Raw genomic sequence first — 12,099 nt, 5'->3', positions numbered from 1 at the left:
AGGGCTCTAGAATTATTCAATCCAGCGCTTTCTTCACGCGCTTCAATCTTAACAAGTTAGAATAAACTAGTCCACAGGTCCTGTTGTCTTCCTCCTTCAGCCGATATATAAAAAGTGGCTTGGGTTACTAAATCTGCAGGAGAAAGGCTTTCTAGATATTTATGTTAGAATGGCCCCTTCTGCTGTCACATGGAGTTTTGCACAAACTTCGCCAACTGTCATGACGGCATTGGACTCTGTTCAGGTTGAAGATTCTGACACTCCGCCTGATGGTTTCTCTGGTGTCTGGGATCAATACAGACAGACTCTGGCATTGACCTGCTGTGTGTTGATTCATAGGCAGGCTGGCAAGAGTTAATCTCCATTGTTCTGCTTGCTAATTTGGTCACATGTTGTGGGTAGACCTATCACATCTGCTCCCCTCCTATTTACGCTGGTTGAATCCTTCCACCTATGCCAGCTATAGTATATTCTATGTTGGTCTGTGAGATGTGGTGTCCCAGACTCTCTCTTGTGAAGTTGTGCTTATTGCTTGGAGCAGTTGTGGAGTTTTCCCCTGTTGTTTTGTGGCTTCCTTCCTGCTCTTGTTTTTCCTCCTGAACCTCTTATTGTCTTTACCTTTTGTGTGTGTGTGCTGTGTCACAGAGTTTTGGTTTTCCCTTGACTGTCTTTATCTTTGGGTTTCATGTCACTCCTGTCCTGTTCCTCTTTAGGTAGCAGGGGGAATCAGATCAGGACTGGTCAGGAGCAGGGCCAGGAAGAAGACTCAGGCATCTCCACCATCAGGAGTATCCCTGAGATTAGGGATAGTATAGGGACTCCTAGCTTAGGGGCCCGAGTTCTCTGCTATCCCATAGTCATCGTGACATCTGCACATCATGTGCTTAATAATGACAGTTGTCTTGATCACAATTATACATAATGTTGGAATGTGGCAAATATTATTGATAAATTACCTTCTTTTTTTACCTCTTCTTCATTAAGAATCAGAGTGTACTCATAGACTCCACCCAAAGTGGCTTCCGTAACAAAATGTGTCCCATAATCCCGGAACAGGTCTCGGTATTCACCGTACACATATTCCATCGGTAATTGCCTTACTCTTTGGAAAAACTCAGAGTGAAGCATCAGGCTCCGGGATTTCAGCTTGTATTTCACCACTTCTAGGTCGGATCTTGCATGGATAAATAAACTGTTCTGAAATATCGAGAAGAAAAGATTATTGGAAAAGTAGTTTGGGAATGAGCTAAAGGTAGATCTAAGAATAGACGAGAAGCTGATCTATAAATGGAGCTGGATCTAACTATGGAAAAGATGTAGATCTTAGAGTGTACTGGAGATGGATCTAAGAATGGATTTAAGGTGGATCTAGCAATGGACCTAAGAGATAGAACAATTGAGTAGATGTGGATCTATAAATGGTCCGAATGTGGCTCTAAGAATGGACTACAGGTGAGTGGATCAAAGAATTGCCTAGAGGTGTATATAAGGATGGACTAGTGGTGGAATCATGATTGGAATATGGGTGTATTTACACTAGGAATAGATGGATCCATGAATGGAGTATGGGTGGATTTACAGTAGGAATCGGTGGATCCATGAATGGCGTATGGGTGGCTTTACAGTAGGAGAAGGTGGATCCATGAATGGAGTATGGGTGGATTTATACTAGGGATAGGTGGAACCATGAATGGAGTATTAGTGGATTTCCACTAGGAATAGGTGGATCCATGAATGGAGTATGGGTGGATTTATACTAGGAATAGGTGGATCCATGAATGGAGTATGGGTGGATTTATACTAGGGATAGGTGGAACCATGAATGGAGTATTAGTGGATTTACACTAGGAGTAGGTGGATCCATGAATGGAGTATTGGTGGGTTTATACTAGGAATAGGTGGATCCATGAATGGAGTATGGGTGGATTTCCACTAAGAATAGGTGGATCCATGAATGGAGTATGGGTGGATTTCCACTAGGAATAGGTGGATCCATGAATGGAGTATGGGTGGATTTATACTAGGAATAGGTGGATCCATGAATGGAGTATGGGTGGATTTATACTAGGAATAGGTGGATCCATGAATGGAGTATGGGTGGATTTATACTAGAAATAGGTGGATCCATGAATGGAGTATGGGTGGATTTATACTAGGAATAGGTGGATCCATGAATGGAGTATGGGTGGATTTACACTAGGAATAGGTGGATCCATGAATGGAGTATGGGTGGATTTATGCTAGGAATAGGTGGATCCATGAATGGAGTATGGGTGGATTTACACTAGGAATAGGTGGATCCATGAATGGAGTATGGGTGGATTTACACTAGGAATAGGTGGATCCATGAATGGAGTATGGCTGGATTTATACTAGGAATAGGTGGATCCATGAATGGAGTATGGGTGGATTTATACTAGGAATAGGCGGATCCATGAATGGGGTATGGGTGGATTTACACTAGGTATAGGTGGATCCATGAATGGAGTATGGGTGGATTTACACTAGGAATAGGTGGATCCATGAATGGAGTATGGGTGGATTTACACTAGGAATAGGTGGATCCATGAATGGAGTATGGGTGGATTTATACTAGGAATAGGTGGATCCATGAATGGAGTATGGGTGGATTTATACTAGGAATCGGTGTATCCATGAATGGAGTATGGGTGGATTTATACTAGGAATAGGCGGATCCATGAATGGGGTATGGGTGGATTTACACTAGGTATAGGTGGATCCATGAATGGATCTAACAACGCAGAAGAGGCAAGCATAAGAATGGACTAGTAGTGGATCGAAGAATGGACTTGAGCTGGATCTAACCAACTTCTAGAAGAATACAGTACAATTTGGTCAATACATTTCATGATTGTCCTCTCTGGAGTCACAAGAAAACAAAATAAAACTGGATTTGGCCTCAGCTAGAAAACATGTTGATCATTGTATGAAATACAGCGGTGGAAATGTTGGCTGATGAGTCTCAGTTCTTGTTCTAATCGCTTCTGGATAAGGTAACAGCTGTGTGGCACGAAGGCTCATTGACCCATGCTGAAGAGTGGTGGACTCAACTGAAGCTTGGGATCTACGCTTCATGGACATCCTAAAGGATATTAAAACTGCTTCTAGGGTGCATACAATTTTGCTGTTAAGTATCAATAGGTATTGAGGACGCGGCCCATGATAAGCTTTGATATAAAGACTATATAAAGAATTGTACAAAGGCAATATCATGGACTGTAGAACCTAAGCGATACGTGTGGAGACCTTCCATGTTTGCCTTGTCTTATTATCACAGGCACTGGATACTTGAGCGCCGATTTCCAGGAGTCGCCACTGACTGTTCTACAAAGCAGAAGACTACAGATATAAACCCACCGTGTGAGAATACTTCATCGTCCTTGACTTGAAGTTTTTGACCTTCAGATCGTTGTTTCTGAACCCAATTTCGAACACAGACGGTATACTGATACCGAAGCTGAAGCTGCTCTGCTTAAGATGATATTTGGATACATCCTTTGAATAATCGGAGTACGACTCATGTTGAGAAAGTGTAAACTCATATTTTCCTTTACCCTAAAAAAGAAGAGGAATGCTCAATGTATAGGAATACACAATGTATAGGAATACACAATGTACAGGAATACACAATGTATAGGAATACACAATGTACAGGAATACACAATGTATAGGCATGCACAATGTACAGGAATACACAATGTATAGGAATACACAATGTATAGGAATGTACAGGAATACACAATGTATAGGCATGCACAATGTACAGGAATACACAATGTACAGGAATGCACAATGTATAGGAATGCAAAATGTACAGGAATGCACAATGTATAGGAGGAATACACAATGTATAGGAATGTACAATGTACAGGAATGCACAATGTATAGGAATGTACAATGTACAGGAATACACAATGTATAGGAATACACAATGTATAGGAATGTACAGGAATGCACAATGTATAGGCATGCACAATGTACAGGAATACACAATGTACAGGAATGCACAATGTATAGGAATGCACAATGTACAGGAATACACAATGTACAGGAATGCACAATGTACAGGAATACACAATGTATAGGAATGCACAATGTATAGGAATGCACAATGTATAGGAGGAATACACAATGTATAGGAATGTACAATGTACAGGAATGCACAATGTATAGGAATACACAATGTACAGGAATACACAATGTACAGGAATGCACAATGTATAGGAGGAATACACAATGTATAGGAATGCCCAATGTATAGGAATACACAATGTACAGGAATACACAATGTATAGGAGGAATACACAATGTATAGGAATGTACAATGTACAGGAATGCACAATGTATAGGAGGAATACACAATGCATAGGAATGTACAATGTACAGGAATGCACAATGTATAGGAATACACAATGTACAGGAATACACAATGTACAGGAATACACAATGTATAGGAGGAATACACAATGTATAGGAATACACAATGTATAGGAGGAATACACAATGTATAGGAATGTACAATGTACAGGAATGCACAATGTATAGGAGGAATACACAATGCATAGGAATGTACAATGTACAGGAATGCACAATGTATAGGAATACACAATGTACAGGAATACACAATGTACAGGAATACACAATGTATAGGAGGAATACACAATGTATAGGAGGAATACACAATGTATAGGAATGTACAATGTACAGGAATGCACAATGTATAGGAGGAATACACAATGTATAGGAATGTACAATGTACAGGAATGCACAATGTATAGGAGGAATACACAATGTATAGGAATACACAATGTATAGGAATACACAATGTACAGGAATGCACAATGTATAGGAATACACAATGTATAGGAGGAATACACAATGTATAGGAATACACGATGTATAGGCATGCACAATGTATAGGAGGAATACACAATGTATAGGCATGCACAATGTATAGGAATGCACAATGTATAGGATTGCACAATGTATAGCAATGGCTCTCGCTGTTCATATCACATAAACTTTAAAAAACTGTGATAAACTTCAGCAAACGAACTGTAGGATTGGGATTAGTGATGTTCATCCTGAACCGGGGGTTCAATAGTTAAAGTATGATTTCTTATGCCTTAGGGTGGTATCTGTGCTCCATCCTAGGGTGTAGGAATGGTATTATACTAGTGCTTCGATCTCATTGTACAAATCCAAGCAGACATAGAAGGCTGTGACTATGGTAGTAAAATGACAAAAATGAAGAGATGATGTGAAAATAAGGATTAGAGGACAAATATGGAGGAAAGCAATAGAAGAGTTGAAACAGAAGAGGGAGGTGGTCCAAAGGATCTATGGCGGGAAGGGGAGAAAAGAACAGCAGATGTAGAAAGAAGACACAGAAAAGAGAAGAAAAGACAGGACATGGAGGAAGGAACAACAGAAGGTGAGAGAAGAAAGCAAATGTGGAGAGATGAAATCAGAGGAGAGAGGTTAAAAAGATGGAGAGAAGATATAATAAAGAGATGACACAGAAAAAGTATTTGAAAGAGAAAAGATGCAGAGAGAAGAAATGGAAGAGAGAAAAGAATAGACATGGAAAGAAGATATGAAAAAAAAGACTCATTAAAGGTATAAGACAGATGACGTAAAGAAGGGAGCAAGAAAACAAAGGAAAGGACATGGAAGAGAGATGAGAGAAGATGCAGCGAGAGTAGATCAAGAAAGTAAGATGCAGAGAAAAGTCATCAAAGGATGAAGAGAGAAGATGCAGAGAAAAGTCATCAAAGAAAGAAGAGAGAAGATGCAGAGAAAAGAAATCAAAGAAAGAAGAGAGAAGATGCAGAGAAAAGTAATCAAAGAAAGAAGAGAGGAGATGCAGAAAAAAGTCATCAAAGAAAGAAGAGAAAAATACAGAGACAAGTCCTGAAATAAGGAGGAGAGCAGATGCAGAGAAAAAACATTAAAGAAAGAAGAGAACATATGCAGAGGAAAAAAAAATCAAAGAGAGAAGATGCAGAGAAAAAAAAACATCAAAGGAAGAAGAGAGAAGATGCAGAGAAAAGTCATCAAAGAAAAGAGAAGATGCAGAGAAAAGTAATCAAAGAAAGAAGAGAGAAGATGAAGAGAGAAGATGCAGAGAAAAGTAATCAAAGAAAGAAGATGCAGAGAAAAGTAATCAAACAAATAAGAGAAAAGATGCAGAGAAAAGTAATCAAAGAAAGAAGAGAGAAGATGCAGAGAAAAGTAATCAAAGAAAGGAAAATACAGAGAAAAGTAATCAAAGAAACAAGAGAGAAGATGCAGAGAAAAGTAATCAAAGAAAGAAGATGCAGAGAAAAGTAATCAAAGAAAGAAGAGAGAAGATGCAGAGAAAAGTAATCAAAGAAAGATGATAAAAGATGCAGAGAAAAAACATCAAAGAAAGGAAAATACAGAGAAAAGTCATCAATGAAATAAGAGAGAAGATGCAGAGAAAAAAACATCAAAGAAAGTAAAGAGAAGATGCAGAAAAAAGTCACCAATGAAAGAAGAGAGAATATGCAGAAAAAAGTCATCAAAGAAAGAAAAGAGAAGATGCAGAGAAAAGTCATCAAAGAAAGAAGAGAGAGGATGCAGAGAAAAGAAATCAAAGAAAAAAGAGAGAAGATGCAGAGAAAAGAAATCAAAGAAAGAAGAGAGAAGATGCAGAGAAAAGTCATCAAAGAAAGAAGAGAGAAGATGCAGAGAAAAGTCATCAAAGAAAGAAGAGAAAAAATACAGAGACAAGTCCTGAAATAAGGAGGAGAGCAGATGCAGAGAAAAAACATTAACGAAAGAAGAGAACAGATGCAGAGGGAAAAAAAACATCAAAGAGAGAAGATGCAGAGAAAAAAAAATCAAAGGAAGAAGAGAGAAGATGCAGAGAAAAGTCATCAAAGAAAAGAGAAGATGCAGAGAAAAGTAATCAAAGAAAGAAGAGAGAAGATGCAGAGAAAAGTAATCAAAGAAAGAAGATAGAAGATGCAGAAAAAAGTAATCAAAGAAAGAAGAGAGAAGATGCAGATAAAAAACATCAAAGGAAGAAGAGAGAAGATGCAGAGAAAAGTTATCAAAGAAAAGAGAAGATGCAGAGAAAAGTAATCAAAGAAAGAAGAGAGAAGATGCAGAAAAAAGTAATCAAAGAGACGAGAGAAGATGCAGAAAAAAGTAATCAAAGAAAGAAGAGAGAAGATGCAGGAAAAAATCATTAAAGAAAAGAGAAGATGCAGGGAAAAACATCAAAGAAAGAAGAGAGAAGATGCAGGGAAAAACAGCAAAGAAACAAGCGAGAAGATGCAGAGAAAAGTCATCAAAGAAACAAGCGAGAAGATGCAGAGAAAAGTAATCAAAGAAAAAAAGAGAAAAGATGTAGAGAAAAAACAGCAAAGAAAGAAGAGAGGAGATGCAGAGTGAGAGGACATGAAAAAGAGAAATCCAGATGGAGAAAGAGAACACAGAAGAGAAAAGATTCAGAAAAAGGACATGAAAGATTGAAGATCCAGAGCAAGGATATAAACACAGAAAAGATGCAAAGTGAAGACAGAAAGAATATGCAGATAGAGAGAGGACATGGGAGAGAAAAGAAGCAGAAACAGAACACTGAGGAGAGAAAATTCAGAGAGGAAATAAAGAGAAGAGAGAAGATGCAGAGAGGAGAAGAAAAAAAGACGAAAAAGAAAATGTAGAAAGATTATTGCAAAATAAAAAAGAAGATGCAAAAAGAGGACGAAAAGAGGAAAGAGAAGATCCAGAAAGATGACACTGGAACGAGGCAGGATAAAGACATTAAAGAGGGAAGAAAGTGGAGAGAAGATCGTCCTCTATAATGTGTAATATGACGGTCACACACGCGGCTGCTTAATGCACTTTATATTTACACCTTACATTTGTGCTGTCATTTATTCTCACCTCCAGAATAAAGCTTTCCACATTGTACGGCTTCCTAAATCTCACCCCCAGGATATGATGCGGTAAGCAGCCCCCGGCGTAATAGCGGTGGTCTAATACAATGCCTTCCCGGTTATTGGTAAACACATTAAATCTAAGAAACATAAAGCATGTGTAAGTGTCATTGTTACTGTCAGATCTCACTACTCATCCCTGACAGCCCAGTGTCTGAGGATACTCTGCCCCGGAGCATGTGTAACCCCGATATTATACAATTATAAAACTAAAACATCACATCTACAACCCATAAAAAGCATAAAAATCGACTCCACAAGTGAGAGGTGCATTATATTTATATGGGGTTATGCTGCAGATTCATCACACGTGGTATAGATGTGCCTAAAGTCACCACTAGGGGGAGCCTTGCTGCATACTGTTTAAGCATTGCAATCAATCTAAACTTTGTATGCGGTAAGTTTATATGCGTCCCCTAGTGGTGACTTTAGGTAGCTAGAATCTTACTATGTCCACCTGTGTGAAATATCTAATAGGTTCACTATGTAATTTCGCCGGAATTTTTTTGAGAGTATGAAAACTGTACATTTCTGGAAAGGTTATTGTATAAGCAATAAGAAAAACAATGTTTCCATTTGCTCTGACTCATACTCGGACGCCATATTGGATTTCCCAAAATGCCTGACTTGACATCAATTTTCCTATATATATATCAGCTTGTAAATAATATAAACATACTTGATTTTAAGAAACACATTTTCAGGGCAAATAAATGCAAGGGTATCCAAATAAATACTCTAGATTCAACTAAAAAATATTTTTATTTACTTATTTAGTATTATTACTTGTTTTACAAGTTGTCGTCCACGAACAATATACGGTACAATGTTTTTAATTTTTTGAGCCCCCGAGACTTTTTCCATATCGCCACCATCACTTTCACACTGGATCCGGGGGTCCTCGTGTGCCAGGTCTGGAAGCAGTGGGAAGGCTCCGATGTTAGGAAGTCGTTTGCTTTCGGACAACAGTGCGTTGTATCCTGCCCACACAGGAACATTGCTCCATGCTTTCTGTTGTTGCTGCATTCTGGAATCAACAGTAGCGACAACCCATCCAAATTGCGATAGTTGGTTGGAACCTGATGATTTCCTGCTTGTGACAAAGTCTTCTGTTCTCTTGGTATGCTGGGGTTTGGGCTTGTCACAGGGCTTCATATGTACATGGTATGGAGAGACAGATACTGTAAAGTGTGGGCATCTGTTATGTTCAAGGGTGGCGCAACAGGTTCTCCAACAACATCTGCTTTTTGATATACAGCAGTTATAGTTCCATGTGTGGTTCCTTTCCCATCAGGAGTATCCTCTGCAAAGTCCGTGTTATCGACTGCAAAGAACACAAAAGCGGCCTTCTTCAAGAATGGTCGAACGTACAGAACGTTTAACTGTCGGGTGCGTTCTACAACAGCATTGGCCAAAGCAGTTTCCATTCAAAGGGTACGGCCATAAGGGACACAAAACCCATGTGAACTGAGAAGATTCATCAACATCCTATTGCGGGTTTTGTGATGAACAGTCAGAGCCAGCCCCAGGACCTGTGGGTTTTCTCGTGCATGGTGTTGCCTGAATAATGATGATTCTGTTCTTGGCTTGTAGTTGACCTGACGGTTGGATTTGAATCCATACATGATGTTCTGACACATAGTGAGTGACGCTCGGTCAACAACATTGATCCTCCTTTTAGTTTCAAGGCTGTCAGTTGGTCCTATCATGATCCAGCGGATGGCGGAGTATAATTCAGCTGGAACGTCTTGTATGTCACTGGTGACTTCTATGGTGTTTTTATCCGTGGCTGCCTTTGTAAAATTTGCGATGCTTTTACTTATTAACTGTAGAAAGCACCCGACAGTTAAACGTTCTGTACGTTCCACCATTCTTGCAGAAGGCCGCTTTTGTGTTCTTTGCAGTCGATAACACGGACTTTTCAAAGGATACTCCTGATGGGAAAGGAACCACACATGGAACCATGACCAGCTGAGGGAGGATTCTCCGGTCGTGATGTCTGTGTTACCAAACCCCTTATACTCTAAGAATAAACACCCGGACTGCATGCGACTTGGTTCAAATGGCCACAGCAGCCTTTTATTGCCTATTGTTTACAAACTAACACCTTGGGGACGCCGTCCAACGGGCGACCCCAAAACAACAACATAAAGGTAACAATAGACAATAACATTTACAAGACCCCCCGGGGCAGGCCCAGTCCATAACTACTACTCCCCCTGTCCCCGGCCGCAACACACCGACCCAGAGACGAGGTGCCAATCACCCACAGATTGACACCCCACACTTTGGCAGAACCCTGTGCCTGCCACATCCCGGAACCGAGAGCCACCATACCGAGACAATGACTCCCGGTCCAGCCACCACTCACTTCCAAACCTCTGGACCAGACCTACCCCCCCCCGCTGCTGTGACAAATAGCATCCCAACTACCCAAACCACATCCCCCAAATAACAACATAAAGGGAGGGTGGGCAGGGATCGATCGGCGTCCGGAAGCAGGAAAGGAGGTAACCTTTTCTCTTTCCCAAACTAACCCTTTCCCTACTCTTCCTCTTCCTCCCAGGCTAAGACCAGCCCCCTAAAGCAATATTAGGCATACCTACACTGTCCCTATTAACCCCATCACTCCCTACCTCCCCCTTGGTCATGTCGCCCCTCCCCCCAGGGGGGATCCGTGGCTTTCTTAACTGCTGTATATCAAAAAGCAGATATTGTTGGAGAACCTGTTGCGCCACCCTTGAACATAACAGATGCCCACACTTTACAGTATCTGTCACTCCATACCATGTACATATGAACCCCTGTGACAAGCCAAAACCACAGCATACCAAGAGAACAGAAGACTTTGTCACAAGCAAGAAATCATCAGGTTCCAACCAACTATCGCAATTTGGATGGGTTGTTGCTACTGTTGTTTCCAGAATGCAGCTACAACAGAAAGCATGGAGCAATGTTCCTGTGTGGGCAGGATACAACGCACTGTTGTCCAAAAGCAAACGACTTACTAACATTGGAGCCTTAGGGGTACTTTGCACGTTGTGACATCGCTACTGCGATATCGCCGGGGTCAAATCAAAAGTGACGCACATCTGGCACCGGTAACAACGTCGCAACGTGTAAAGCCTAGATGCGCCGATAAATGATCGCAAAAGCGTCGAAAATCGGTGATCTGTGTAGTGTCGGTCATTTTCATAATTTCGCTGCAGCGACAGGTACGATGTTGTTCCTCGTTCCTGCGGCAGCACACATCGCTGTGTATGAAGCCGCAGGGTGAGGAACATCTTCTTACCTGCATCCACCGGCAATGCGGAAGGAGGGAGGTGGGTGGGATGTTTACGTCCCGCTCATCTCCGCCGCTCTGCTTCTATTGGCCACCTGTCGTGTGACGTCGCTGTGACGCCGCACGACCCGCCACCTTAGGAAGGAGGAGGGTCGCCGGCCAGAGCGACGTCACAGGGCAGGTGAGTGCGTGTGAAGCTGCCGTAGCGATAAAGTTCACTACGGCAGCTATCACAAGAGATCGCATGTGCGACGGGAGCGGGGACTATCGCGCTCGGCATCGCTAGCCGATGCTAGCGATGTTGCAATGTGCAAAGTACCCCTTAGTTCTGGTCACCAGTGAGATCAATGTCAGACTTTTATGTCTCCGGTCAGTCTTACCCTGCTGCCAGATTTTCAATGGTCCAGTATTGTTCCATCTCGTCAGTACACGAGCTGCGGACCACCTTACAGTTCTTCTCATCGGACATGTCGCCACAGTCATCATCTCCGTTACACATGAGCCGACGAGTAATGCACTTTCCTGATGCCAAACACATAGAAAGGAAAGAAAGTATCAATGTCTGATTCAGGAACAGACCAAAATAGAAGGTGCAACAAAAGTTTGATTGATCTAGAAAAGTGGATTTTTTTATCTTTATGCTTCATCTTTATGTTTTGTTTGAGCATTCGTCACATCCATCAATTTATACCAAGAAGTTTCTGACCTTCCTTAGACTCTGATTACATCTTCAAGTGCGTCTTTTAAGTGCACATTAGAAATATACTAGAAAAGTTCCAGAAGGTCTTATTCATTGTTCTGCTTGTGTCACATCAGTCAAGTGTG

At 41.1% G+C, this 12,099-nt stretch overlaps 1 protein-coding gene across 1 annotated transcript in view; it reads right to left on the bottom strand.

Moving 5' to 3' along the window:
* Nucleotides 1-12,099, bottom strand: part of C8B (complement C8 beta chain) — a 53,321-nt gene that overhangs the window by 27,437 nt on the left and 13,785 nt on the right. Inside the window, exons 4-7 of the mRNA XM_075321157.1 lie at nt 11,655-11,796; nt 7,939-8,071; nt 3,379-3,576; nt 957-1,197 (exon numbers count right to left, since the gene is read on the bottom strand). Coding sequence (XP_075177272.1) covers nt 957-1,197; nt 3,379-3,576; nt 7,939-8,071; nt 11,655-11,796 — 714 coding nt within the window. The remainder of the gene's footprint in view (nt 1-956; nt 1,198-3,378; nt 3,577-7,938; nt 8,072-11,654; nt 11,797-12,099) is intronic.

The sequence above is a fragment of the Anomaloglossus baeobatrachus genome, chromosome 8, assembly GCF_048569485.1.
Source record: "Anomaloglossus baeobatrachus isolate aAnoBae1 chromosome 8, aAnoBae1.hap1, whole genome shotgun sequence".
NCBI lineage: Eukaryota > Metazoa > Chordata > Amphibia > Anura > Aromobatidae > Anomaloglossus > Anomaloglossus baeobatrachus.
This window is presented reverse-complemented; position numbering and strand designations above follow the sequence as displayed.